The sequence below is a fragment of the Salmo salar genome, chromosome ssa22 (assembly GCF_905237065.1).
Source record: "Salmo salar chromosome ssa22, Ssal_v3.1, whole genome shotgun sequence".
In the NCBI taxonomy this organism is placed as follows: domain Eukaryota; kingdom Metazoa; phylum Chordata; class Actinopteri; order Salmoniformes; family Salmonidae; genus Salmo; species Salmo salar.
In genome coordinates, this window is record NC_059463.1 from 60,747,767 (window position 1) to 60,773,886 (window position 26,120).

The 26,120-nt window shown below is 41.2% G+C and overlaps 1 protein-coding gene across 1 annotated transcript; it reads left to right on the forward strand.

Moving 5' to 3' along the window:
* Positions 1-6,256: 6,256 nt before the first annotated feature.
* LOC106583817 (deoxyribonuclease gamma) lies at positions 6,257-24,459 on the forward strand. Its single transcript, XM_014168407.2, has 8 exons — positions 6,257-6,510; positions 10,789-10,877; positions 12,695-12,787; positions 19,228-19,340; positions 19,582-19,694; positions 20,648-20,805; positions 21,076-21,172; positions 21,779-24,459. Exons 1-8 carry the CDS (start codon positions 6,346-6,348, stop codon positions 21,845-21,847), a joined length of 897 nt encoding a protein of 298 aa, XP_014023882.1. The 5' UTR covers positions 6,257-6,345; the 3' UTR covers positions 21,848-24,459.
* Positions 24,460-26,120: the final 1,661 nt, after the last annotated feature.

Sequence of the window (26,120 nt, forward strand, 5' to 3'; positions counted from 1 at the left end):
CCATCACTCATTGAATCAGATGGCTCATTCATCACAAAACCCACTGATATTACCAACTACTTAAATACTTTTTTAAGTGGCAAGATAAGCTAATTTAGGCATGACATGACCGCAATAAACGCTGACACTACACATCCAAGTATATCCGATCAAATTATGAAAAGATAAGAATTGTAATTTTGAATTCCGTAAAGTGAGTGTGGAAGAGGTGAGAAAATTATTATTGTCTATCAACAATGACAAGCCAACCGGGGTCTGACAACTTGGATGGAAAATGACTGAGGATTATAGCGGACAATATTGCCACTCCTATTGGCCATATCTTCAATTTCATCCTACTAGAGAGTGTGTGCCCTCAGGCCTGGAGGGAAGCTAAAGTCATTCCACTACCCAAGAATAGTAAAGCCCCCTTTACTGGCTCAAATAGCCGACCAATCAGCCTGTTACCAACACTTAGTAAACTTCTGGAAAAAAATTGCACTGTGCTACCTTCTTAACAGCATTATCAAATTTCAAATCAAATCAAATTTATTTTATATAGCCCTTCGTACATCAGCTGATATTCTCAAAGTGCTGTACAGAAACCCAGCCTAAAACCCCAAACAGCAAGCAAAGCATGTGAAAGAAGCACGGTGGCTAGGAAAAACTCCCTAGGAAAAACTCCCTAGAAAGGCCAAAAACCTAGGAAGAAACCTGAGAGGAACCAGGCTATGAGGGGTGGCCAGTCCTCTTCTGGCTGTGCAGGGTGGATATTATAACAGAACATGGTCAAGATGTTAAAATGTTAAAATGTTCATAAATGACCTGCATGGTCAAATAATAATAATCATAGTAGTTGTCGAGGGTGCAACAAGCACGTCCGGTGAACAGGTCAGGGTTCCATAGCCGCAGGCAGAACAGTTGAAACTGGAGAGCAGCACGGCCAGGTGGACTGGGGACAGCAAGGAGTGATCATACCAGGTAGTCCTGAGGCATGGTCCTAGGGCTCAGGTCCTCCGAGAGAAAGACAGAAAGAGGGAAAGAGAGAATTAGAGAGAGCATGTTTAAATACACACAGGACACCGGATAAGACAAGAGAAATACTCCAGATGTAACAGACTGACCCTAGCCCCCGACACATAAACTACTGCAGCATAAATACTGGAGGCTGAGACAGGAGGGATCAGAAGACACTGTGGCCCCATCCGATGATACCCCGGACAGGGCCAAACAGGCAGGATATAACCCCACCCACTTTGCCAAAGCACAGCCCCCACACCACTAAAGGGATGTCTCCAACCACCAACTTACCGTCCTAAGACAAGGCCGAGTATAGCCCACAACGATCTCCGCCATGGCACAACCCAAGGGGGGGGCGCCAACCCAGACAGGAAGACCACGTCAGTGACTCAACCCACTCAAGTGACGCACCCCTCCCATGGACGGCATGGAAGAACACCAGTAGGCCAGTGACTCAGCCCCTGTAAAAGGGTTAGAGGCAGAGAATCCCAGTGGAAAGAGGGGAACCGGCAAGGCAGAGACAGCAAGGGCGGTTCGTTGCTCCAGCCTTTCCGTTCACCTTCACAGTCTTCAGTAAAGACTTAAAGGTTGAGACTGAGTCTGCGTCTCTCACATTGGTAGGCAGACCATTCCATAAAAATGGAGCTCTATAGGAGAAAGCCCTACCTCCAGCCGTTTGCTTAGAAATTCTAGGGACAATTAGGAGGCCTGCGTCTTGTGACCGTAGCGTACGTGTAGGTATGTACGGCAGGACCAAATCGGAAAGATAGGTAGGAGCAAGCCCATGTAATGCTTTGTAGGTTAGCAGTAAAACCTTGAAATCAGCCCTTGCCTTAACAGAAAGCCAGTGTAGGGAGGCTAGCACTGGAGTAATATGATCAAATTTTTTGGTTCTAGTCAGGATTCTAGCAGCCGTATTTAGCACTAACTGAAGTTTATTTAGTGCTTTATCCGGGTAGCCGGAAAGTAGAGCATTGCAGTAGTCCAGCCTAGAAGTAACAAAAGCATGGATAAATCTTTCTGCGTCATTTTTAGACAGAAAATTTCTGATTTTTGCAATGTTACGTAGATGGAAAAAAGCTGTCCTTGAAACAGTCTTGATATGTTCTTCAAAAGAGAGATCAGGGTCCAGAGTAACGCCGAGGTCCTTCACAGTTTTATTTGAGACGACTGTACAACCATCCAGATTAATTGTCAGATTCAACAGAAGATCTCTTTGTTTCTTGGGACCTAGAACAAGCATCTCTGTTTTGTCCGAGTTTAAAAGTAGAAAGTTTGCAGCCATCCACTTCTTTATGTCTGAAACACAGGCTTCTAGCGAGGGCAATTTTGGGGCTTCACCATGTTTCATTGAAATGTACAGCTGTGTGTCGTCCGTCATAGCAGTGAAATGTAACATTATGTTTTCGAATGACATCCCCAAGAGGTAAAATATATAGTGAAAACAATAGTGGTCCTAAAACGGAACCTTGAGGAACACCGAAATTTACAATTGATTTGTCAGAGGACAAACCATTCACAGAGACAAACTGATATCTTTCCGACAGATAAGATCTAAACCAGGCCAGAACTTGTCCATGTAGACCAATTTGGGTTTCCAATCTCTCCAAAAGAATGTGGTGATCGATGGTATCAAAAGCGGCACTAAGATCTAGGAGCACGAGGACAGATGCAGAGCCTCGGTCTGACGTCATTAAAAGGTCATTTACCACCTTCACAAGTGCAGTCTCAGTGCTATGATGGGGTCTAAAACCAGACTGAAGCGTTTCGTATACATTGTTTGTCTTCAGGAAGGCAGTGAGTTGCTGTGCAACAGCTTTTTCAAAAATTTTTGAGAGGAATGGAAGATTCGATATAGGCCGATAGTTTTTTATAATTTCTGGATCAAGATTCGGCTTTTTCAAGAGAGGCTTTATTACTGCCACTTTTAGTGAGCTTGGTACACATCCGGTGGATAGAGAGCCGTTTATTATGTTCAACATAGGAGGGCCAAGCACAGGAAGCAGCTCTTTCAGTAGTTTAGTTGGAATAGGGTCCAGTATGCAGCTTGAGGGTTTGGAGGCCATGATTATTTTCATCATTGCGTCAAGAGATATAGTACTAAAACACTTTAGTATCTCCCTTGATCCTAGGTCCTGGCAGAGTTGTGTAGACTCAGGACAATGGAGCTTTGGAGGAATACCCAGATTTAAAGAGGAGTCTGTAATATGCTTTCTAATGATCATGATCTTTTCCTCAAAGAAGTTCATAAATGTATTACTGCTGAAGTGAAAGCCATCCTCCATTTGCGAAGGCTGCTTTTTAGTTAGCTTTGCGACAGTATCAAAAGAAATTTCGGATTGTTCTTATTTTCCTCAATTAAGTTGGAAAAATAGGATGATCGAAGCAGCAGTAAGGGCTCTTCGATACTGCACGGTACTGTCTTTCCAAGCTAGTCGGAAGACTTCCAGTTTGGTGTGGCGCCATTTCCGTTCCAATTTTCTGGAAGCTTGCTTCAGAGCTCGTGTATTTAATGTATACCAGGGAGCTAGTTTCTTATGACAGATGTTTTTAGTTTTTAGGGGTGCAACTGCATCTAGGGTATTGCGCAAGGTTAAATTGAGTTCCTCGGTTAGGTGGTTAACTGATTTTTGTCCTCTGACGTCCTTGGGTAGGCAGAGGCAGTCTGGAAGGGCATCAAGGAATCTTTGGGTTGTCTGAGAATTTATAGCACGACTTTTAATGCTCCTTGGTTGGGGTCTGAGCAGATTATTTGTTGCAATTGCAAACGTAATAAAATGGTGGTCCGATAGTCCAGGATTATGAGGAAAAACATTTAGATCCACAACATTTATTCCATGGGACAAAACTAGGTCCAGAGTATGACTGTGGCAGTGAGTAGGTCCAGAGACATGTTGGACAAAACCCACTGAGTCGATGATGGCTCCGAAAGCCTTTTGGAGTGGGTCTGTGGACTTTTCCATGTGAATATTAAAGTCACCAAAAATTTGAATATTATCTGCTATGACTACAAGATCCGATAGGAATTCAGGGAACTCAGTGAGGAACACTGCATATGGCCCAGGAGGCCTGTAAACAGTAGCTATAAAAAGTGAGTGAGTAGGCTGCATAGATTTCATGACTAGAAGCTCAAAAGACGAAAACGTCAAATTATCAAACAACAAATTATCAACAAGGCAGGTCCTACAGGCCCTAGTTTCTACCTTCTTAACAGCACTATCAACAAGGCAGGTCCTACAGGCCCTAGTTTCTACCTTCTTAACAGCACTAACAACAAGGCAGGTCCTACAGGCCCTAGTTTCTACCTTCTTAACAGCATTATCAACAAGGCAGGTCCTACAGGCCCTGGTTTCTACCTTCTTAACAGCACTATCAACAAGGCAGGTCCTACAGGCCCTAGTTTCTACCTTCTTAACAGCACTATCAACAAGGCAGGTCCTACAGGCCCTAGTTTCTACCTTCTTAACAGCATTATCAACAAGGCAGGTCCTACAGGCCCTAGTTTCTACCTTCTTAACAGCACTATCAACAAGGCAGGTCCTACAGGCCCTAGTTTCTACCTTCTTAACAGCACTATCAACAAGGCAGGTCATACAGGCCCTAGTTTCTACCTTCTTAACAACACTATCAACAAGGCAGGTCCTACAGGTCCTGCCTTGTTGGAACTAATGGGGATCCATAATAAACCCCAGGAAGAGTAGCTGCTGCCTTGGCAGGAACTAATGGGGATCCATAATAAACCCCAGGAAGAGTAGCTGCTGCCTTGGCAGGAATGAATGGGGATCCATAATAAACCCCAGGAAGAGTAGCTGCTGCCTTGACAGGAACTAATGGGGATCCATAATAAACCCCAGGAAGAGTAGCTGCTGCCTTGACAGGAACGAATGGGGATCCATAACAAACCCCAGGAAGAGTAGCTGCTGCCTTGACAGGAACTAATGAGGATCCATAACAAACCCCAGGAAGAGTAGCTGCTGCCTTGACAGGAACTAATGGGGATCCATAATAAACCCCAGGAAGAGTAGCTGCTGCCTTGGCAGGAACTAATGGGGATCCATAATAAACCCCAGGAAGAGTAGCTGCTGCCTTGGCAGGAACTAATGGGGATCCATAATAAACCCCAGGAAGAGTAGCTGCTGCCTTGACAGGAACTAATGGGGATCCATAATAAACCCCAGGAAGAGTAGCTGCTGCCTTGGCAGGAACTAATGGGGATCCATAATAAACCCCAGGAAGAGTAGCTGCTGCCTTGACAGGAACTAATGGGGATCCATAATAAACCCCAGGAAGAGTAGCTGCTGCCTTGGCAGGAACTAATGGGGATCCATAATAAACCCCAGGAAGAGTAGCTGCTGCCTTGGCAGGAAGTAATGGGGATCCATAACAAACCCCAGAAAGAGTAGCTGCTGCCTTGACAGGAACTAATGGGGATCCATAATAAACCCCAGGAAGAGTAGCTGCTGCCTTGGCAGGAACTAATGGGGATCCATAATAAACACCAGGAAGAGTAGCTGCTGCCTTGGCAGGAACTAATGGGGATCCATAATAAACCCCAGGAAGAGTAGCTGCTGCCTTGGCAGGAACTAATGGGGATCCATAATAAACCCCAGGAAGAGTAGCTGCTGCCTTGGCAGGAACTAATGGGGATCCATAATAAACCCCAGGAAGAGTAGCTGCTGCCTTGGCAGGAACTAATGGGGATCCATAATAAACCCCAGGAAGAGTAGCTGCTGCCTTGACAGGAACTAATGGGGATCCATAATAAATACAACCACAATACAAAAAGCAACACCACACAGCATAACGCCTCGCCCGTATTTGAGCTAGATAGCTTCCTGCCTCTATGCTGATAGACCTATCACCACATCCTAGAGAGAGAGAGAGAGAGAGAGAGAGAGACAGAGAGAGAGAGAAACAGAGAGAAAGAGACGAGAGAGAGAGAGAGAGAGACAGAGAGAGAGAGAGAGAAAGAGACAGAGAGAGACAGAGAGAGAGAGAGACAGAGAAACAGAGAGAGAGAGAGAAACAGAGAGAGTGAGAGAGACAGCGAGAGAGAGACAGAGAGGGAGAGACAGACAGAAACTGGGAGAGAGAAACAGAGAGAGAGAGACAGAAACAGAGAGAGAGAGAGAGAGAGCGAGAGAGACTGTAGCCAATGTTATAGAAGATATGTGTGACGTCTTTTTTTAATCATTCTTAAAAGGAAGTGTTGGGTTTCAGATAGCTTAAACACACACACACACACACACACAGCAGCTGCTACTACTACTACTCCTACTACTACTACTACTACTACTCCTGGCTCTCTGTACCCTCAGCCAGTCTGTTGTTGACCTCTCAGTGAGCATGTCGGGTGGTGTTAGTGTTTGGAGGGTAGTGATCTGGCTGGTGCTGAGCCTTGTTCTGGGGCTCAGTGGAGGGGGTTCAGCCCTGAAGATCTGCACCTTCAACATCCAGTCCTTTGGAGAGAAGAAAATAGAGAAGCAAGAGGTGGTTGGTGTCATATTGGCTGTAAGTAGTCTACATTTATTTATTTTTAACCAAAGTTACGTGCCAAATAGCACCCTAATACCTATGGGCCTAGAATGCTGGTCCCGTGTGGCTCAGTTGGTAGAGCATGGTGTTTGCAAACGCCAGGGTTGTGGGTTCGATTCCCACGGGGGACCAGTTCGGGGGAAAAAACAAAAAAAGTATGCAAGTCGCTCTGGATAAGAGCGTCTGCTAAATGACTAAAATGTAAATGTAAAAATGTACTGTATGTATAGATAACGCTGTTTATGTAATGTATAGATAATGATGTTCATGGACTGTATAGATAATGCTGTGCATGTACATCAGTAATACCTATGGGCCCTGGTCAAATGTAGTGCACTATGTAGGAAATAGGGGGCCAGCTGGGACAAAGCCTAAGAAGGTAGTGACTAGTGAAGTACGATGATTTGAGCTTCATTGCTCTGTAAATAATATCAAGCCGCTCTACTTAAATTTCATCATAGTAATGCTACCTCTGGGTATAACATTGGTTAACACAGCACTCAGTCCTTCTGTCAATGTCCTTAGTGTAACAGACAACAAATCAGTTAGTAACATTTAAGAGAGGGGGGAGAAAAAAAAACACAACTATTCCATTGAGGATGTGTAGAAATGTTTAGAGGAGACCCAAAGCCTGCTACAAGAGGCATTTTATTTTTTACTTTAACATTACAGACGTTCTCCAATAAACCTATTACCTATGTCTCCATGTTGTTCAGGACAATATTTTACTGATGTCTTTATACATTCATGTAACATTTCATGTGTGTACAGTTGAAGTCGGAAGTTTCCATACACCTTTAGCCAAATACATTTAAACTCAGTTTTTTCACAATTCCTGACATTTTAATCCTAGTAAAAATTCCCTGTCTTAGGTCAGTTAGGATCAACACTTTATTTTAAGAATGTGAAACGTCAGAATAATAGTAGAGAGAATGATTTATTTCAGCTTTTATTTATTTCATCACATTCCCAGTGGGTCAGAGGTTTACATACACTGAATTAGTATTTGGTAGCATTGCCTTTAAATTGTTCAACTTGGGTCAAATGTTTCGGGTAGCCTTCCACAAGCTTCCCACAATAAGTTGGGTGAATTTTGGCCCATTCCTCCTGACAGAGCTGGTGTAACTGAGTCAGGTTTGTAGGCCTCCTTGCTCGCACACGCTTTTTCAGTTCTGTCCACAACTTTTCTACAGGATTGAGGTCAGGGCTTTGTGATGGCCACTCCAATACCTTGACTTTGTTGTCCTTAAGCCATTTTGCCACAACTTTGGAAGTATGTTTGGGGTCATTGTCCATTTGGAAGACCCATTTGCGACCAAGCTTTAACTTCCTGACTAATGTCTTGAGATGTTGCTTCAATATAGCCACATCATTTTTCTTCCTCATGATGCCATCTATTTTGTGAAGTGCACCAGTCCCTCCTGCAGCAAAGCACCCCCACAACATGATGCTGCCACCCCCGTGCTTCACGGCTGGGATGGTATTCCTCGACTTGCAAGCCTCCTCTTTCGCCTCCAAACATAACAATGGTCATTATGGCCAAACAGTTCTATTTTTGTTTCATCCGACCAGAGGACATTTCTCCAAAAAGTACGATCTTTGTCCTCATGTGCAGTTGCAAACTGTAGTCTGGCTTTATGGCGGTTTTGGAGCAGTGGCTTCTTCCTTGCTGAGCGGCCTTTCAGGTTATGTCGATACAGGACTCGTTTTACTCGTCTCCTCTGACCCACTGGAATTGTGATACAGTGAAATATAAGTGAAATAATCTGTCTGTAAACAATTGTTGGAAAAATGACTTGTGTCATGCACAAAGTAGATGTCCTAACCGACTTGCCAAAACTACAGTTTGTTAACAAGAAATATGTGGAGTCGTTGAAAAACGAGTTTTAATGACTCCAACCTAAGTGTATGTAAACTTCCCACTTCAACTGTATGTGGATGTTGAATCCCTTAAAATTTGTGTAGAAACTAGATGTGGTTGTTCCATTTACAGTCTGCACTTAGGGTCTTCTCTTGGTGTTCCTGCTAACAGTGAGTTTCACAGTCAGTTCTGCAAACAGCGGTTGACATTTGAACCTGAGATTCTGTACCTGTACGTGTTTACAGCAGACTAGTTAACCGCATTGTGTCACAATCATTACCTCACAAGTATGACTTTAGCATAATAAACCTATACAGGACCCCTTCGAAAACGACATGGTGCATGTCAAGGGCAACTATCTTGTCATTACAATTTACATTAATAGATAATGCTGTGCATGTACTGTATGGATAATGCAGCTCATGTAATGTATAGATAATGCTGTCCGTGTAACGTGTAGATAATGCGGTGCATGTACTGTATGGATAATGCGGCTCATGTAATGTATAGATAATGCTGTCTGTGTAACGTGTAGATAATGCTGTGCATGTAATGTATAGATAATGACGTGCATGTAATGTATAGATAACGCTGTGCATGTAATGTATAGATAATGCTGTGCATGTAATGTATAGATAATGCTGTCCATGTAATGTATAGATAATGCTGTCCATGTAACGTGTAGATTAGCTGTGCATGTAATGTATAGATAATGCTGTGCATGTAATGTATAGATAATGCTGTGCATGCCATGTATAGATAATGCTGTCCATGTAATGTATAGATAATGCTGTGCATGTCATGTATAGATAATGCTGTCCGTGTAATGTTTAGATAATGCTGTGCATGTAATGTATGTACATCAGTAACACTCAGGATGTGTATTTGATTATTTTATAGTTCCAGTTACTGGTGTGTTTTGTTGGTGAAAAGCAAAAGACCCCTGAACTGCATTGTGTAGAAATGCGTTCCATGGAAAGCAGAGGTGAGGAAGGTGATTGTACAGATGTTACTACGTCCTTCAGAATACGGAAGTGTAGAGTAAAGAAGGTGTCCTGACCTCAACAGGACGGTGCAATAAACACACAGAACACACCTGAACTGCGTAGAAATGTGTTCCATGGAAAGCAGAAGTCAACAGTGGTGGGGGGGGGGGGATCTCGTGTGCTCACATTCTTTAGAAAACAGAACAGAGTCTGAGTGAGGTCAGGTTAGGTTAGCGTGAGAATCGGATCTGTGAGAATAACTATATTATGTAACTAATGAAGTACACTATGTGGTGGACGTTCTCCTCTATGGGAAAGAAAAACATCCTGTATATTAAGTTCACTACCGTTCAAAAGTTTGGGTTCACTTCGAAATGTCCTTGTTTTGTTTTTTGAAAGAAAAGCACATTTTGTGTCCATTAAAATAACATCAAATTGATCAGAAATACAGTGTAGACATTGTTAATGTTGTAAATGACTATTGTAGCTGGAAACGGCTGATTTTTTATGGAATATCTACATAGGCGTACAGAGGCCCGTTATCAGCAACCATCACTCCTGTGTTCCAATGGCAAGTTGTGTTAGCTAATCCATGTTTATCATTTTGAAGGGAAAAGGAAACCGCACACTGCTCTTGATAGTGTAACTGATATCAGAGCTCTGACGAAGGCCGTGAGGCCGATACGTAAAGCTTATTAAATATCAGTGATACTATCAAGAGCAATGTGCGGTTTCCTTTTCCATTCATCTTGTTTCAACTGTTGCCATGCACCTGCAATAAGATTGCTCAGATGTGCGAGTGCCTTTTGAAGTTTATCATTTTAAAAGACTAATTGAGCATTAGAAAACCCTTTTTTGCCATTATGTTAGCGCAGCTGAAAACTGTTGTTCTGATTAAGGAAGCAATAAAACTGGCCTTCTTTAGACTAGTTGAGTATCTGGAGCATCAGCATTTGTCGGTTTTCTAATGATCAATTAGCCTTTTTTAAAATGATAAACTTGGATTAGCTAACACAACGTGCCATTGGAACACAGGAGTGATGGTTGCTGATAATGGGCCTCTGTACGCCTATGTAGATATTCCATTAAAAATCAGCCGTTTCCAGCTACAATAGTCATTTACAACATTAACAATGTCTACACTGTATTTCTGATCAATTTGATGTTATTCTAATGGACAATTTTTGTACATTTTCTTTCAAAAACAAGGACATTTCTAAGTGACCCCAAACTGTTGAACGGTGGTGTATATAATATACAGGAAGTTTAATTTCCCATAGAGGAGAACATCCAGCACAGAGTGAAACCCTGGCCATATGAGGAAGTACTTGATGTTGAGTTGAGGTTTCTCATTCACATGTACCAGCATCTCTATCCAGTGTACTAAAAGCTGTCTCTATATTGCAGCTGATCGCTCGCTGTGACATCATGCTGGTGATGGAGATCAAAGATCTCAGTGGGAAGGCTTTCCCTCAGCTGATGACTCAACTCAACAGGTAGGGATGACCTGTGCCTAAAAGACACAGTTAAAATAACAATGGCTGGTGTGATGGCCAAGACCTGAAAGACATACTCCACTGATACAATAACATTAGTTTGTATTAGTCTGGGTGTTATAAAAAAAAGTGTTGGGGAAGATACTCTGAAAATGTAGTTTACCAAACTTACAGTGCATTCAGGAAGTATTCAGACCCCTTGACTTTTTCTAAATTTTGTTACGTTACAGCCTTAATTCTAAAAATTGATTAAATTGTTTTTCTTCCTCATCAATCTACATAAAATACCCCATAATGACAAAGGAAAAACAGGTTTTTAGACATATCATATTTACATAAGTATTCAGACTCTTTACTCAGTACTTTGTTGAAGCACCTTTGGCAGCGATTACAGCCTCGAGTCTTCTTGGGTATGACGCTACAAGTTTAGCACACCTGTATTTGGGAGGTTTCTCCCATTTTTCTCTGCAATCCTGCATTGTCTTGGCTGTGTGCTTAGTGTTGTTGTCCTGTTGGAAGATGAATCTTCACCCCAGTCTGAGGTCCTGAGGGTTCCTGAGCAGATCTCTCTGTACTTTGCTCCGTTCATCTTTCCCTTGATCCTGACTAGTCTCCCAGTCCCTCCTGCTGAAAAGCATTCCCAACAGCATGATGCTGCCACTACCATGCTTCTCCGTAGGGATGGTACCAGGTTTCCTCCAGACATGACACTTGGCATTCATGCCAAATAATTCAATTTTGGTTTCATCAGACCAGTGAATCTTGTTTCTCATGGTCTGAGAGTCCTTTAGGTGCCTTTTGGCAAACTCCAAGCGGGTTGTCATGTGCCTTTTACTGAGGAGTGGCTTCCGTCTGGCCACTACCATAAAGGCCTGACTGGTGGAGTGCTGCAGTCAGTCTGACTGTCACTCTGACAGAACTCTGGAGCTCTGTCAGAGTGACCATCGGGTTCTTGGTCACCTCCCTGACCAAGGCCCTTCTTCCCCGATTGCTCAGTTTGGCCGGGCGGCCAGCTCTAGGAAGAGTCTTGGCGGTTTCTAAAAACCTGTTTTTCGCTTTGTCATTACAGGGTATTGTGTGTAGATTGATGAGAAAAAAATTATATTTAATCCAGTTTAGAATAAGGCTGTAACGTAACAAAAATGTGGAAAAGATCAAGAGGTCTGAATACTTTCTGAATGCACTGTACTTAACACTGGAATAATTTAAGATACCCTTAAGAAAAATATAGTTTGCTTAACTGAAGTTACTTTGAAAAAGTAGTTCACTACATCCAAACTACTTTGTGAAAAAATGATCATATCTAAATCTAAAGTGGCATAGACTGCAAACAGATCACTTTGGAATCAGATGTGATCACTCTGGAATCAGATGTTAACAGAATGTGTAAATTAGCCTATTAAACACAAAAAAAAGTGTTTCAAGTGAGAATAAGACAGGTCTGATGCTGAAAAAGAAAGGATGTTTTTACCTACTTCACCCATATTTTATATTATTTTGGCCCCCAAAAAGTTGTGTTTAGTTAGCTACGGCACTACATGACAAAAAGGTAATTAACTAGTGAAAACACTATCTAGATTTACATACAGTTCAAGTACCACCAAGCTACTGCGGAATGTAGTCACATTTCTATTTGAATTACATATAGTTCACTACTCCCCAACACTGTCAATAAAGTACATTAAGTTGTTAATCTATTCATGCATTCATTAATTCGTTTGTTTGATGGTTCATTCATTGGTTCATTAATGTATTAATTCATCCATTTACCCATCTATTTACCCATCCATCCCCCCTGCTCCCTCTGTCCTCTGCAGTGACTACAGCTCCAGGAAGAATGAGTATAACTATGTGATCAGTGACAGACTGGGACGTAAGTCTTACAAGGAGCAGTACGCTTTTATCTACAGGTGAGTTTTACAGGGAGTAGTACCCTTTACCTACATGTAAGTCTTACAAGGAGCAGTACGCTTTTATCTACAGGCAAGTCTTACAATTTTGCCTGTGCCTACAGCTGTATTCCGTTCATTTTTATCCTAAAACAACTTTAGTCCTTGCCGATGACAAGCATACCCATCACATGATGCAGCATCACCATGCTTGAAAATATTAATAGTGGTACTCAGTGATGTGTTGTGTCGGATTTGAACCACACATAACGCTTTGTATTCAGGACAAAACGTTAATTTCTTTGCCACATTTTTTGCAGTATTACTTTAGTGCCTTGTTGCAAACAGGATGCATGTTTTGGAATATTTTTATTCTGTACCGGCTTCCTCCTTTTCACTCTGTCCTTTAGGTTTGTATTGTGGAGTAACTACAATGTTGTTGATCCACCCTCAGTTTTCTACTATCGCTGTGATAGCATTAAACTCTGTAACTCTTTTAAAGTCACCATTGGACTCATGGTGAAATCCCTGAGCTGTATTCTTCTTCTCTGGCTGCGGAGTTAGGAAGGACGCCTGTATCTTTGTAGTGACGGGGTGTATTGATACACCATCCAAAGTAAAATTAATAACTGCACCAAGGGATATTCAGTTTCTCCTTATTATTATATATATTTTTTTACCCATCTACCAATAGGTGCCGTTCTTTGCGAGGCATTGAAAAAGCACCCTGGGCTTTGTGCTTTAAATTCACTACTCGATTGAGGGACCTTCCAGATAATTGTAGGTGTGGGGTACAGAGATGAGGTAGTCATTCAAAAATCATGTTAAACACTATTACTGAACACGAAATTAGTCCATGCAACTTATTATGCCATTTTTTTAAGCACATTTTTACTCCTGAATTTATTTAGGTTTCCATGACAAAGGGGTTTAATACTTATTAACTCAAGACATTTCAGTTTTTAATTTTGTATTAATTGAAAAAAATGTTCTACAAACAACTTTCCACTTTGACATGATGGGCTTTTGTGTGTAGATCAGTTTGTGTGTAGATCAGTGACACAAAATCTAAATGTCATCCATTTTAAATAAAGTCTGTAACAACAAAATGTGGAAAAATTAAAGGGGTGTGAATATTTTGATAAAGTTTAACCTCTCTAGGGTAGGGGGCAGTATTTGCACGGCCGGATAAAAAATGTACCCGATTTAATCTGGTTATTACTACTGCCCAGAAACTAGAATATGCATATAATTATTGTCTTTGGATAGAAAACACCCTAAAGTTTCTAAAACTGTTTGAATGGTGTCTGTGAGTATAACAGAACTCATATGGCAGGCAAAAACCTGAGAAGATTCCTTACAGGAAGTGGCCTGTCTGACCATTTCTTGGGCTTCTACACTCTCTTTATTGAAAACTGAGGATCTCTGCTGTAACGTGACACTTCCTACGGCTCCCATAGGCTCTCAGAAGGCGGCAAAAAGCTGAATGATGTCTTTGCAGCCCCTGGCTGAAAAACATTAGCGCCTTTGGTAAGTGGTCGATCAGAGGACAATGAGACTGAGGCACGTGCACGAGGCGACCCCATGTTTTTAATTTCTCTGTCTTTGAACGTAAACAGGGTTTCCCGGTCGGAATATTATCGCTTTTTTAACGAGAAAAATAGCATAAAAATTGATTTTAAACAGCGGTTGACATGCTTCGAAGTACGGTAATGGAATATTTAGAAATGTTTTGTCACGAAACGCGTCGGGTAGCGTCGGATAGTGTCTTGAACGCACGAACAAAACAGAGGATATTTGAACATAACTATGGATTATTTTGAACCAAACCAACATTTGTTATTGAAGTAAAAGTCCTGGGAGTGCATTCTGACGAAGAACAGCAAAGGTAATCAAATTTTTCTTATAGTAAATCTGACTTTGGTGAGGGTCAAACTTGGTGGGTGTCTAAATAGCTAGCCCGTGATGGCTGGGCTATCTACTCAGAATATTGCAAAATGTGCTTTCACCGAAAAGCTATTTTAAAATCGGACATAGCGATTGCATAAAGGAGTTCTGTATCTATAATTCTTAAAATAATTGTTATGTTTTTTGTGAACGTTTATCATGAGTAATTTAGTAAATTCACCGGAAGTGTTCGGTGGGAATGCTAGTTCTGAACGTCACATGCTAATGTAAAAAGCTGGTTTTTGATATAAATATGAACTTGATTGAACAAAACATGCATGTATTGTATAACATAATGTCCTAGGATTGTCATCTGATGAAGATCATCAAAGGTGAGTGCTGCATTTAGCTGTGGTTTGGGTTTATGTGACATTATATGCTAGCTTGAAAAATGGGTGTCTGATTATTTCTGGCTGGGTACTCTGCTGACATAATCTAATGTTTTGCTTTCGTTGTAAAGGCTTTTTGAAATCGGACAGTGTGGTTAGATTAACGAGAGTCTTGTCTTTAAAATGGTGTAAAATAGTCATATGTTTGAGAAATTGAAGTAATAGCATTTCTAAGGTATTTGAATAACGCGCCACGGGATTCCACTGGCTGTTGAGTAGGTGGGACGAAATCGTCCCACTGGCCCCTAGAGAGGTTTTAAGAATATGACGTTATGATAGCCTGAATGTGAAAGTCGGTTTAGTGTCTCTAGCTTGAACGGTTCAAGAGTTACTATTGGCAAGTTGTTTTATGCTAATTAATGTAAATGTAGATAGTTATAGTTGATAAAAAATTGAAGAATTTGAATTTAGGATAGCCTGCATGTTTTAAAGTTGTTATTGTAGTTTAATTGGCCAAGATGCATGTCCATTTTGAATCGCTACCTCTGTATTCCTATGGTTCTCATTCAAACCCATGTTAATTTATGCAAATGAAAGCAATCTAAATTGGGTCAGTTTGAACATCTCAACATTGTTTTGGAGTTGATAGCTAAAATGGTGGAAGAGGAGCTACAGTAGGCACAGATAGTACAATGAGACAGATATTTCACTGGATGTATAAATGTGAAGCATCCGGATGGCGTTTCCACTCACTACCAAATATGGTAGTGAGAGGAAACCTACTGGCAGGCAGTGGAACAAGATGGATTTTTTTTTTAGCTGACATTCTGCACATTTTCTCATTGATTAAACATTTGATCACAATACAGTTTTCTGTTCCCAAAACTAGAATATGTTATGAACAGAGTGGACTAAGTTTTGTAGACTTTACCCTTTTCAAAAGTTGTAAAAAAATCACGCTGTTTTAAAAGGAGTGCAAAGGCGAATTGAGTTACCTAACGGGAAATATGCAGATTTTATTATACAACGTGCCAATAGGATATCGCTAGACAGTGCTTGGCTCTGCCCCGTCTTTGCTTGATCTACTCATTTCTTCACATTGGAAACTTCAAGCTGTGGTCTATCTTGGTTTAGTTGTAAAAAAATATATATATTTGATTTTATTTATTTGATTTTATTTCACCTTTATTTAACCAGGTAGGCAAGTTGAGAACAAGTTCTCATTTACAATTGCGACCTGGCCAAAATAAAGCAAAGCAATTCGACAACATACAAAAACACAGAGTTACACATGGAGTAAAACAACATACAATCAATGATACAGTAGAAAAAAATAAGACTATATACAATGTGAGCAAATGATGTGAGATTTGCTGTAAGTCAAATCATTATTTTATTGTATTACCATTCAAGTCTATGGGCCTTTTTTTTTTTTGCTATTGGGGAGCTCATTTAAATATAGCTGTCGTTACTAAAGTATTAATGCTAACCATTGGAGCGGGAGTTAGCCTAGCGCGTTGGGCCAGAAACAGAAAAGTTGCTGGATCGAATCCCCGAGATGAAAAGGTAAAAAAATATGTAGTTCTAACCTTGTTCCCCGGTAGGTTGTCATTGTAAATTATAATTTGTTCTTAACTAGTTTAATAAAATTTAAAAATAAAAAAAACAGTATGACCAAATGTTGCTATGGTAACCAGGGAAGAATCACCAACAAAGTCACGTGACTCGTGTAGGTGGTGGAAACTATTATGATTTTAATATTTGGTAAATCTCTTTTTTTTTTTTACTTTAGTTTTACAAAAATTGAAATGTCCTGAAGAAAATGTGCTGTTCTTGGTCCTCTTAAGTGTTTTTCATGGTAATTAAAGAAGTGGAGGTGATAGGGTTTTCATAGGTTATAGTTATACTGACGTATTTTTGGGTGGTTTGTAGGTGTGATGTTGTTATTGTGGATTATAATGGGCGAGTTGTAATGGTAGTGGTAGTAGTGGTGACTGTGGTGGTAGCAGTAGTTACTGCAATAGCAGTAGTATGACTAGTTAACTGTGGTAAATTCTAGCATAAAGCTTTATTGAAGTTGAGTCAGTCTGTACACCCTGGACTAGCTATGCCCTGGACCAGAGCTGGACCCAAGCTAGCTAATACTAAGTACGCCCTGGACTAGAGCTAGTTAGTGTAGACCAGACCTAGCTAGCTACTATCTATGTCCTGGACAAGAGCTAGCTAGCTACTATCTATGTCCTGGACAAGAGCTAGCTAGCTACTATCTACGTCCTGGACTAGAGCTAGTTAGTGTAGACCAGACCTAGCTAGCTACTATCTATGTCCTGGACAAGAGCTAGTTTGTGCAGACGAGAGCTGGCCCAGAGCTAGTTAGTGCAGAGAAAAGCTAGACCACAGCTAGTGTGGACCAGAGTTAGACTATAGCTAATGCGGACCAGAGCTAGCTAACTACTATCTACGCCCTGTACAAAAGCTAGTTAGTTCAGACGTTCGCTAGACCAGAGCTAGCTGGCTACCAGCTACACTCTGGACCGGAGCTGGCCCAGAGCTAGTTAGTGCGGACCAGAACTAGACCACAACTAGTGTGGACCAGAGTTAGACCAGAGCTAGCTAGCTACTATACGCCCTGGACAAGAGCTAGTGTGGACCAGAGTTAGACCAGAGCTAGTGTGGACCAGAGTTAGACCAGAGCTAGCTAGTGCGGACCAGAACTAGTGCGGACCAGAGTTAGACCAGAACTAGTGCGGACCAGAGTTAGACCAGAGCTAGCTAGCTACTATACGCCCTGGACAAGAGCTAGTTAGTGCAGACCAGAGCTAGATCATTGCTCTGTCATTTATTTATTTATAGATGTCATTTACAAAATAGCCTCCAATACCCTACTCAATAAATTGGATGCAGTCTATCACAGTGCCATCCGTTTTGTCACCAAAGCCCCATATACTACCCACCACTGCGACCTGTACGCTCTCGTTGGTTGGCCTTCGCTTCATAATCGTCGCCAAACACATTGGCTCCAGGTCATCTACAAGACCCTGCTAGGTAAAGTCCCCCCTTATCTCCGCTCACTGGTCACCATAGCAGCACCCACCTGTAGCACGCGCTCCAGCAGGTATATCTCTCTGGTCACCCCCAAAGCCAATTCCTCCTTTGGCCGTCTCTCCTTCCAGTTCTCTGCTGCCAATGACTGGAACGAACTACAAAAATCTCTGAAACTGGAAACACTTATCTCCCTCACTAGCTTTAAGCACCAGCTATCAGAGCAACCTCCCAGATCACTGCACCTGTACATAGCCCATCTATAATTTAGCCCAAACTACTACCTCTTCCCCTACTGTATTTATTTATTTTATTTATTTTTCTCCTTTGCACCATATTATTTATATTTTAACTTTGAACTTTCTTCAAATTACAAATCTACCATTCCAGTGTTTTACTTGCTATATTGTATTTACTTTGCCACCATGGACTTTTTTGCCTTTACCTCCCTTATCTCACATCATTTGCTCACATTGTATATAGTCTTATTTTTGTCTACTGTATCATTGATTGTATGTTGTTTTACTCCATGTGTAACTCTGTGTTTTTGTATGTTGTCGAACTGCTTTGCTTTATCTTGGCCAGGTCGCAATTGTAAATGAGAACTTGTTCTCAACTTGCCTACCTGGTTAAATAAAGGTGAAATAAAAAATAAAATAAAAATTGCTCTCTTTACTCTGTTGCTCGGCAACATTGGCTCAAAACATTGTCAGTGTATCATCAGCTATAAGCAACTCAACATGTTACACGTGTATCAGTTCCTGCTCTATGATATAGACACTTTATCAAAATCTTAAGGATTTAGCTTTCTTTTAGACCTGTTATAAACACACTGTAAAAAAATATATATATATATGTTTTTACAGTAACCTGTAATTTACTGTAAATTCCAAATAAACTTTGGTCAACTTTACAGCAATGTACTGTTAAACCAAAGTTTATTTGTAATTTACATTAACATACTGTACTTTTTTGTTTTTACAGTAATTTACATGTAACCGGCTAACAGTAAATTACCGTAATAACAGCAGGATGATTTAAAAAAAAAAATGTTTACAGTGCATGTATGGGCCTGAGAACTGTCACAGACCATAAGTAAAGCACTGAACTAATACTAAAGGAAGTGTGACATGTCTTTCTCAGACAGAGGCTGGTGTCAGTAAAGGAAGTGTACCAGTACCCTGACACCCAACTTGGAGACGAGGATGCTTTCTCCAGGGAACCTTTCATCGTCTGGTTCTCTTCCCCCAAAACAGGTCTGGCTGAACTAACCAAATATATTATTACCGTTAAGACTAGATGTTATTAGGGCACGACACTTCACTGCAGCGCTACACTTCAATTACAATTCTTGCTCACAGTTTTAACACAGAAGGAAAAAAATACCGAATTGGCAAGTTGCTTTAACAGTTAGAAGGCAGTAAGTTAAACTGGAGATATTGTGTCACAAGCTGTAAAAGTTGCTCGGGACAACAAGTATCCCTCTTTCCCCTGTAGTCGTCCAGGACTTTGTGATCATCCCGATCCACACCACTCCAGACACGTCCGTCAGGGAGATAAATGAACTGTATGATGTGTTCCAAGATGTCAAACAACGATGGACCTCAAAGGTAGAGTACGCACACGCCATGCAGACACGCACGCATGCAGACACACACACACGCACACGCATGCAGACACACACACACGCACGCAGACACGCACACACACGCACACACGCACACACACACACGCACACGCACGCATGCAGAAACGCGCACACACACACACACACGCACATGCACGAATGCAGACACGCACGCACGCACACGCACGCACACCTAGTTTGGTTTGGATTGACCTATTCCCTCTACATACATATATATATATATATATAGTCTATCAGTAGTTGTATCATTTCTTAGTGGTTTATCAGCAGTTGACTAATTTCCTATCGATCAATCAAATTTATTTATAAAAGCTCATTTTACATCAGCCGATGTCACAAAGTGCCTATACAGAAACCCAGCCTAAAACCCCCCAAACAGCAAGCAATGCAGGATGTAGACGCACGGTGGCTAGGAAAAACTCCCTAGAAAGGCCAGAAACCACCTTCCTAGTGGTTTATCAGTAGTTGTATCATTTCTGTTTTCACCCCGGTAAAAAAAAACAATGTGCAGAGGTAAAGTTAATAACAACATACAGTATCTTGTACTGTACTCCACTGGTAAACCACAACAGTCACCACCAACAGTATCTCATTGTTACAATGTTCTCCATTATGTGTGATATTTGTAACAATGAGATATTTGTAACAATGGGATATTTGTAACAGTGTGATATTTGTAATAGTGTGTATTTGTAATAAATGTTTAGATTACTATGGGTCTTAGCAGATATAATTTCTATAAATGGTGAACAAAAAAGGCCCTAAAATGACACCTTACAAAACCAAATTTGTGTGCAATGTAAACCGTAATCGGTACAAGATTAAAACAGATTATTCTGGTGCAATGTTGTTGTCCAATGTACTTTGCACACCTGTGGTAGTTTCCATGCTCAATCTCACATCTCCTTTCTTCAGAATGTAATCATCATGGGCGACTTCAATGCGGACTGCGGCTACGTACCCAAGAAGCAGTGGAGCAGCATCCGCCTGCGGTCTGACACCAGCTTCCTGTGGCTGACGGGTGACACCATCGACACCACCGTCAAGGAGTCCACAGACTGTGCCTATGACAGGTCAGAGGGCGTTGCCATAGAAACATACATCAGAGGTCGTACAGTCATGTGCACATCCAATGGCTTCCCTTTGAGTGTAACAAATGTGGTTTAAGCTTTAAGCTCAACGGGTTAAAACAGACTTGTAATGTGACCTAGGATCCAACACGATCAGTATATTGAGCAGGTGCTCGATGTCAACCTAACTGTTCATCAGCCAGAACTTAATCTTTAGGATTATGGTTCTTCTACTCCTGTCTGACCCCTCCTTGTTCCTCTGTCTGTTTATAGGGTTGTCCTCCACGGGGACAAGATGATCCAGGCAGTCAAGCCAACCTCTCTGGATGTGTTTGACTTCAGACAGGCCTATGGACTAACCGAGCTACAGGTATAGCTCTCTCTCCTCTCTCCTCTCTCTCTCTCTCTCGACAGATCTGAAATGCATCTGATGTAGACTGTACCAATTAGAGATCCAAAACGTCAATGTAAAACAGTATCAGTGTTAAATCCTCTGATGGTGTCAGTGTTAAATCCTCTGATGGTGTCAGTGTTAAATCCTCTGATGGTGTCAGTGTTAAATCCTCTGATGGTGTCAGTGTTAAAGCCTCTGATGGTGTCAGTGTTAAATCCTCTGATGGTGTCAGTGTTAAATCCTCTGATGGTGTCAGTGTTAAATCCTCTGATGGTGTCAGTGTTAAATCCTCTGATGGTGTCAGTGTTAAATCCTCTGATGGTGTCAGTGTTAAAACCTCTGATGGTGTCAGTGTTAAAGCCTCTGATGGTGTCAGTGTTAAATCCTCTGATGGTGTCAGTGTTAAATCCTCTGATGGTGTCAGTGTTAAATCCTCTGATGGTGTCAGAGTTAAATCCTCTGATGGTGTCAGTGTTAAATCCTCTGATGGTGTCAGTGTTAAATCCTCTGATGGTGTCAGAGTTAAATCCTCTGATGGTGTCAGTGTTAAATCCTCTGATGGTGTGTATTTGTGTGTTCCAGGCCCTGGCGGTGAGCGACCACTACCCAGTGTGCATCACTGTGAATGCCGCTCCGAGGAATAGGGGTTAACGTCTTGTCCTCGTAACGGTCCCTTCCTGAGGACGTCTCGGTGTCACCCTGGTGGTCTGTGTGCGTCCTGCAGTGTTTGCTTTGCTCCAGTCCAGAGCCATCAGGCCCCCTGCAAGATCAATTAATCACAGAATCATGGTTACTGAGCTACACTGTGTTCTTCAAGGTTATTATAGTTTTGTGTTTTATATTTGTTTTTATTTCTATTAATATTTTTTTGTTGTTGACTTAATCTAGTAGTTTTTATTCCATTTGAGTTTTCTAAAAACATTTCTATTTGGTTTTGATATTATTTAGTTTCAGTTTTAGTGTTAGCCTGGGTGGCTAATAGCTAGGAGACATGTATGTGTTGTAGGTTGCATTACTAGTAGTCTCAGACCTAGATTACAGATTATTACAGACCTAGACCCAGAGCAACAGACCTAGGCCCAGAGCAACAGACCCAGGCCCAGAGCAACAGACCCAGAGCAACAGACCTAGACCCAGAGCAACAGACCCAGAGCAACAGACCCAGGCCCAGCGCAACAGACCCAGAGCAACAGACCTAGACCCAGAGCAACAGACCCAGAGCAACAGACCCAGAGCAATAGACCCAGAGCAACAGACCTAGACCCAGAGCAACAGACCCAGAGCAACAGACCCAGAGCAACAGACCTAGAGCAACAGACCCAGACCCAGAGCAACAGACCCAGAGCAACAGACCTAGACCCAGAGCAACAGACCCAGAGCAACAGACCCAGAGCAACAGACCTAAACCCAGAGCAACAGACCCAGAGCAACAGACCCAGAGCAACAGACCCAGAGCAACAGACCCAGAGCAACAGACCTAGAGCAACAGACCCAGAGCAGCAGCACTATGACTGGGGAGGATGTCAGATTTGATAATGAAGCTAGGCCTAATGAAACATTACCCAGAGCAACAGCACTAGACCCAGAGCAACAGCACTAGGCGAGGATGTCAGATTTGATAATGAAGCTAGGCCTATTGAAACATTACCCAGAGCAACAGACCTAGACCCAGAGCAACAGACCCAGAGCAGCAGCACTAGGGGAGGATGTCAGATTTGATAATGAAGCTAGGCTAATGAAACATTACCCAGAGCAACAGCACTAGGGGAGGATGTCAGATTTGATAATGAAGCTAGGCCTATTGAAACATTACCCAGAGCAACAGACCTAGACCCAGAGCAACAGACCCAGATCAACAGACCCAGAGCAGCAGCACTATGACTGGGGAGGATGTCAGATTTGATAATGAAGCTAGGCTAATGAAACATTACCCAGAGCAGCAGCACTAGGGGAGGATGTCAGATTTGATAATGAAGCTAGGCCTATTGAAACATTACCCAGAGCAACAGCACTAGGGGAGGATGTCAGATTTGATAATGAAGCTAGGCCTATTGAAACATTACCATCTCCTGGCAGCATTTACTTGACAGATTCAGAAGCTTGAAAAACCCCATTAGAAAAAATCTAAAACTGAACATAATTTATGATGGTTTTTATTTTATTTACTTTAGTTTTGGAATCAAAGATAATAGTTAAAGTACAGTTTTAGTTTTTAAAGAGGGTTTCTTAATTATTATATATATATATATATTTTTTAATAAATAGTTTTTTCATGATTAGTTTTAGTTTACTATAATAACGTTGGCGTACTTTGCTCCAGCCAGCACTCAGAGGTTTATGTGTGTGTGTGTGTGTGTTTCCTTGTTGCTAGGCGACCAGCTGTGCATGTGACCAGCTCATTTGAAGCATCTTGCTTTTCTTCTCCTGCTGCTGCTTTGTTTACAGCATCACATGGCAGCTTTTCCCTGCCGTCCTATTACCTAATAGATAATACATAATAGGATGCAGAAAAACAAAGCAGGCCGGTCAAAAGTAGTGCACTATATAGGGAATAGGGCCCTGGTCTAAAGTAGTGCACTATATAGGGGAATAGGGCTCTGGTCTAAAGTAGTGCACTATATAGGGAATAGGGCTCTGGTCTAAAGTAGTGCACTATATAGGGAATAGGGCCCTGGTCTAAAGTAGTGCACTATATAGGGAATAGGATACCAGAGTCATGTTAAAAACACCTGACGGCTTATCCAAATGTAAATGATTATTTCCTCAGTTGAACCAGTTTGTAATATGTCATGTAGCAGTGTTCTTTTAAGGAACATTATTTATAGCTAACATATGTCTGTATATCCTATATCAGAGAATACATTTGGTATATCCTATATCAGAGAATACATTTGGTATATCCTATATCAGAGAATACATTTGGTATTTCCTATATCAGAGAATACATTTTGTATTTCCTATATCAGAGAATATATTTGGTATTTCCTTTATCAGAGAATACATTTTGTATATCCTATATTATCAAGAGAATTGTAATAATAAAGGGTAAAACCTTTGAGGGAAAATTAAAGATTCCATTCTCCTGGCATAGAAAGTGTTCCTCACAACTACTGATCTACCATTGGCCGGTGATCTGTAGTCTACAGGTGACTGAAATAGACACACAGAATGTAGGAACTGCCATTTTGCTACTCCATGTTAATGCATGCTGTGTTTGAAAGTATTGCGTTGCTTTGTGATAAACATGCTCAAACATAAAACTAGCATTGTGTGTAGTTTTCATTTGTAATCTTTTCAAACTTTAACAATTTTTTTTTTTTTACAAATGTTATTCCATTATACAATTGAAATTCCAAGTTTCAAGAACATTGGGAAAAGGCGGCACTGCAAAAATGTATTTTAAAGGACAAAAAAAGATGTCACCTCATTTTTTTATTTAATTAATTTATTTCCTCTTTATTTAACCAGGTAGGCTAGTTGAGAACAAGTCCTCATTTGCAAATGTGACCTGGCCAAGATAAAGCAATGCAGTTCGACACATACAACAACACAGAGTTACACATGGAGTAAAACAAACATACAGTCAATAATACAATAGAACAAAAGAAAACAAAAAGTCTATATACAGTGAGTGCAAATGAGGTAAGTTAAGGCAATAAATAGGCCATGGTGGTGAAGTAATTACAATATAGCAATTAAACACTGGAATGGTAGATGTGCAGAAGATGAATGTGCAAATAGAGATACTGGGGTGCAAAGGAGCTAAAATAAATAAATAAATATAGTATGGGGATGAGGTAGATAGATGGGCTGTTTACAGATGATCTATGTACAGGTGCAGTGATCAGTGAGCTGCTCTGACAGCTGGTGCTTAAAGCTAGTGAGGGAGATAAGTGTTTCCAGTTTCAGAGATTTTTGTAGTTCGTTCCAGTCATTGGCAGCAGAGAACTGGAAGGAAAGGCGGCCAAAGGAGGTGTTGGCTTTGGGGGTGACCAGAGAGATATACCTGCTGGAGCACGTGCTACAGGTGGGTGCTGCTATGGTGACCAGTGAGCTGAGATAAGGCGGGGCTTTACCTAGCAAAGACTTGTAGATGACCTGGAGCCAGTGGGTTTGGCGATGAGTATGAAGCGAGGGCCAGCCAACGAGAGCGTACAGGTCGCAGTGGTGGGTAGTATATGGGGCTTTGGTGACAAAACGGATGGCACTGTGATAGACTACATCCAATTTCACCTTTTTGTTTTTGTCAGGGCAGGCTAACGCGTTTTGGCAGTTAGGCCTTTATCAGATCATCAAGAGATGTGCCAAATACTTAAAAAAAAATGTTATTGCTGGTGCTTATGTGATAATTACAATTGCCCAAACCTGTGTGAGGGCGGTGCATAGGGGTTTTCAAAACATTAGTCAATAAGTAATTGTTACAGTATATAATATCCAAATACACAGATCAACAAAATAAACTCGACAAATAGCATTTAGGTATCATGATTGCATGTAGGAAATTTGAGATATTTTGGTGCAATTAGTTACTTCCTAGTGCACAAAAAAGCCAACAAAAATAGGATGTTTTGAGGTATGAAAAATAAATGTTTTGAGGGATGAAAAATAAATGTTTTGAGGGATGAAAAATAAATGTTTTGAGGGATGAAAAATAGATGTTTTGAGGTATAAAAAATAGAAAGTCTCCAAAAATCGTCTGAATGAGAACCTTGCTTAGACCTCGAGGATGGATGGTATTTAATCTATCAATCCAAAACATCTCTCATTGTGAGAGCATTTTAGGGAGGTTGCCAAGTCTGATGGATGGGACCCGTCTCAGGATCACAAAGCTTAAAGACGTCGGAGGGCCGTGTTTGGCTTCTAAAGTAGTGTTTTGCCATAGAATATTTGATATTGTCAGTGTGGATCGCTGTTTTGCATTCAG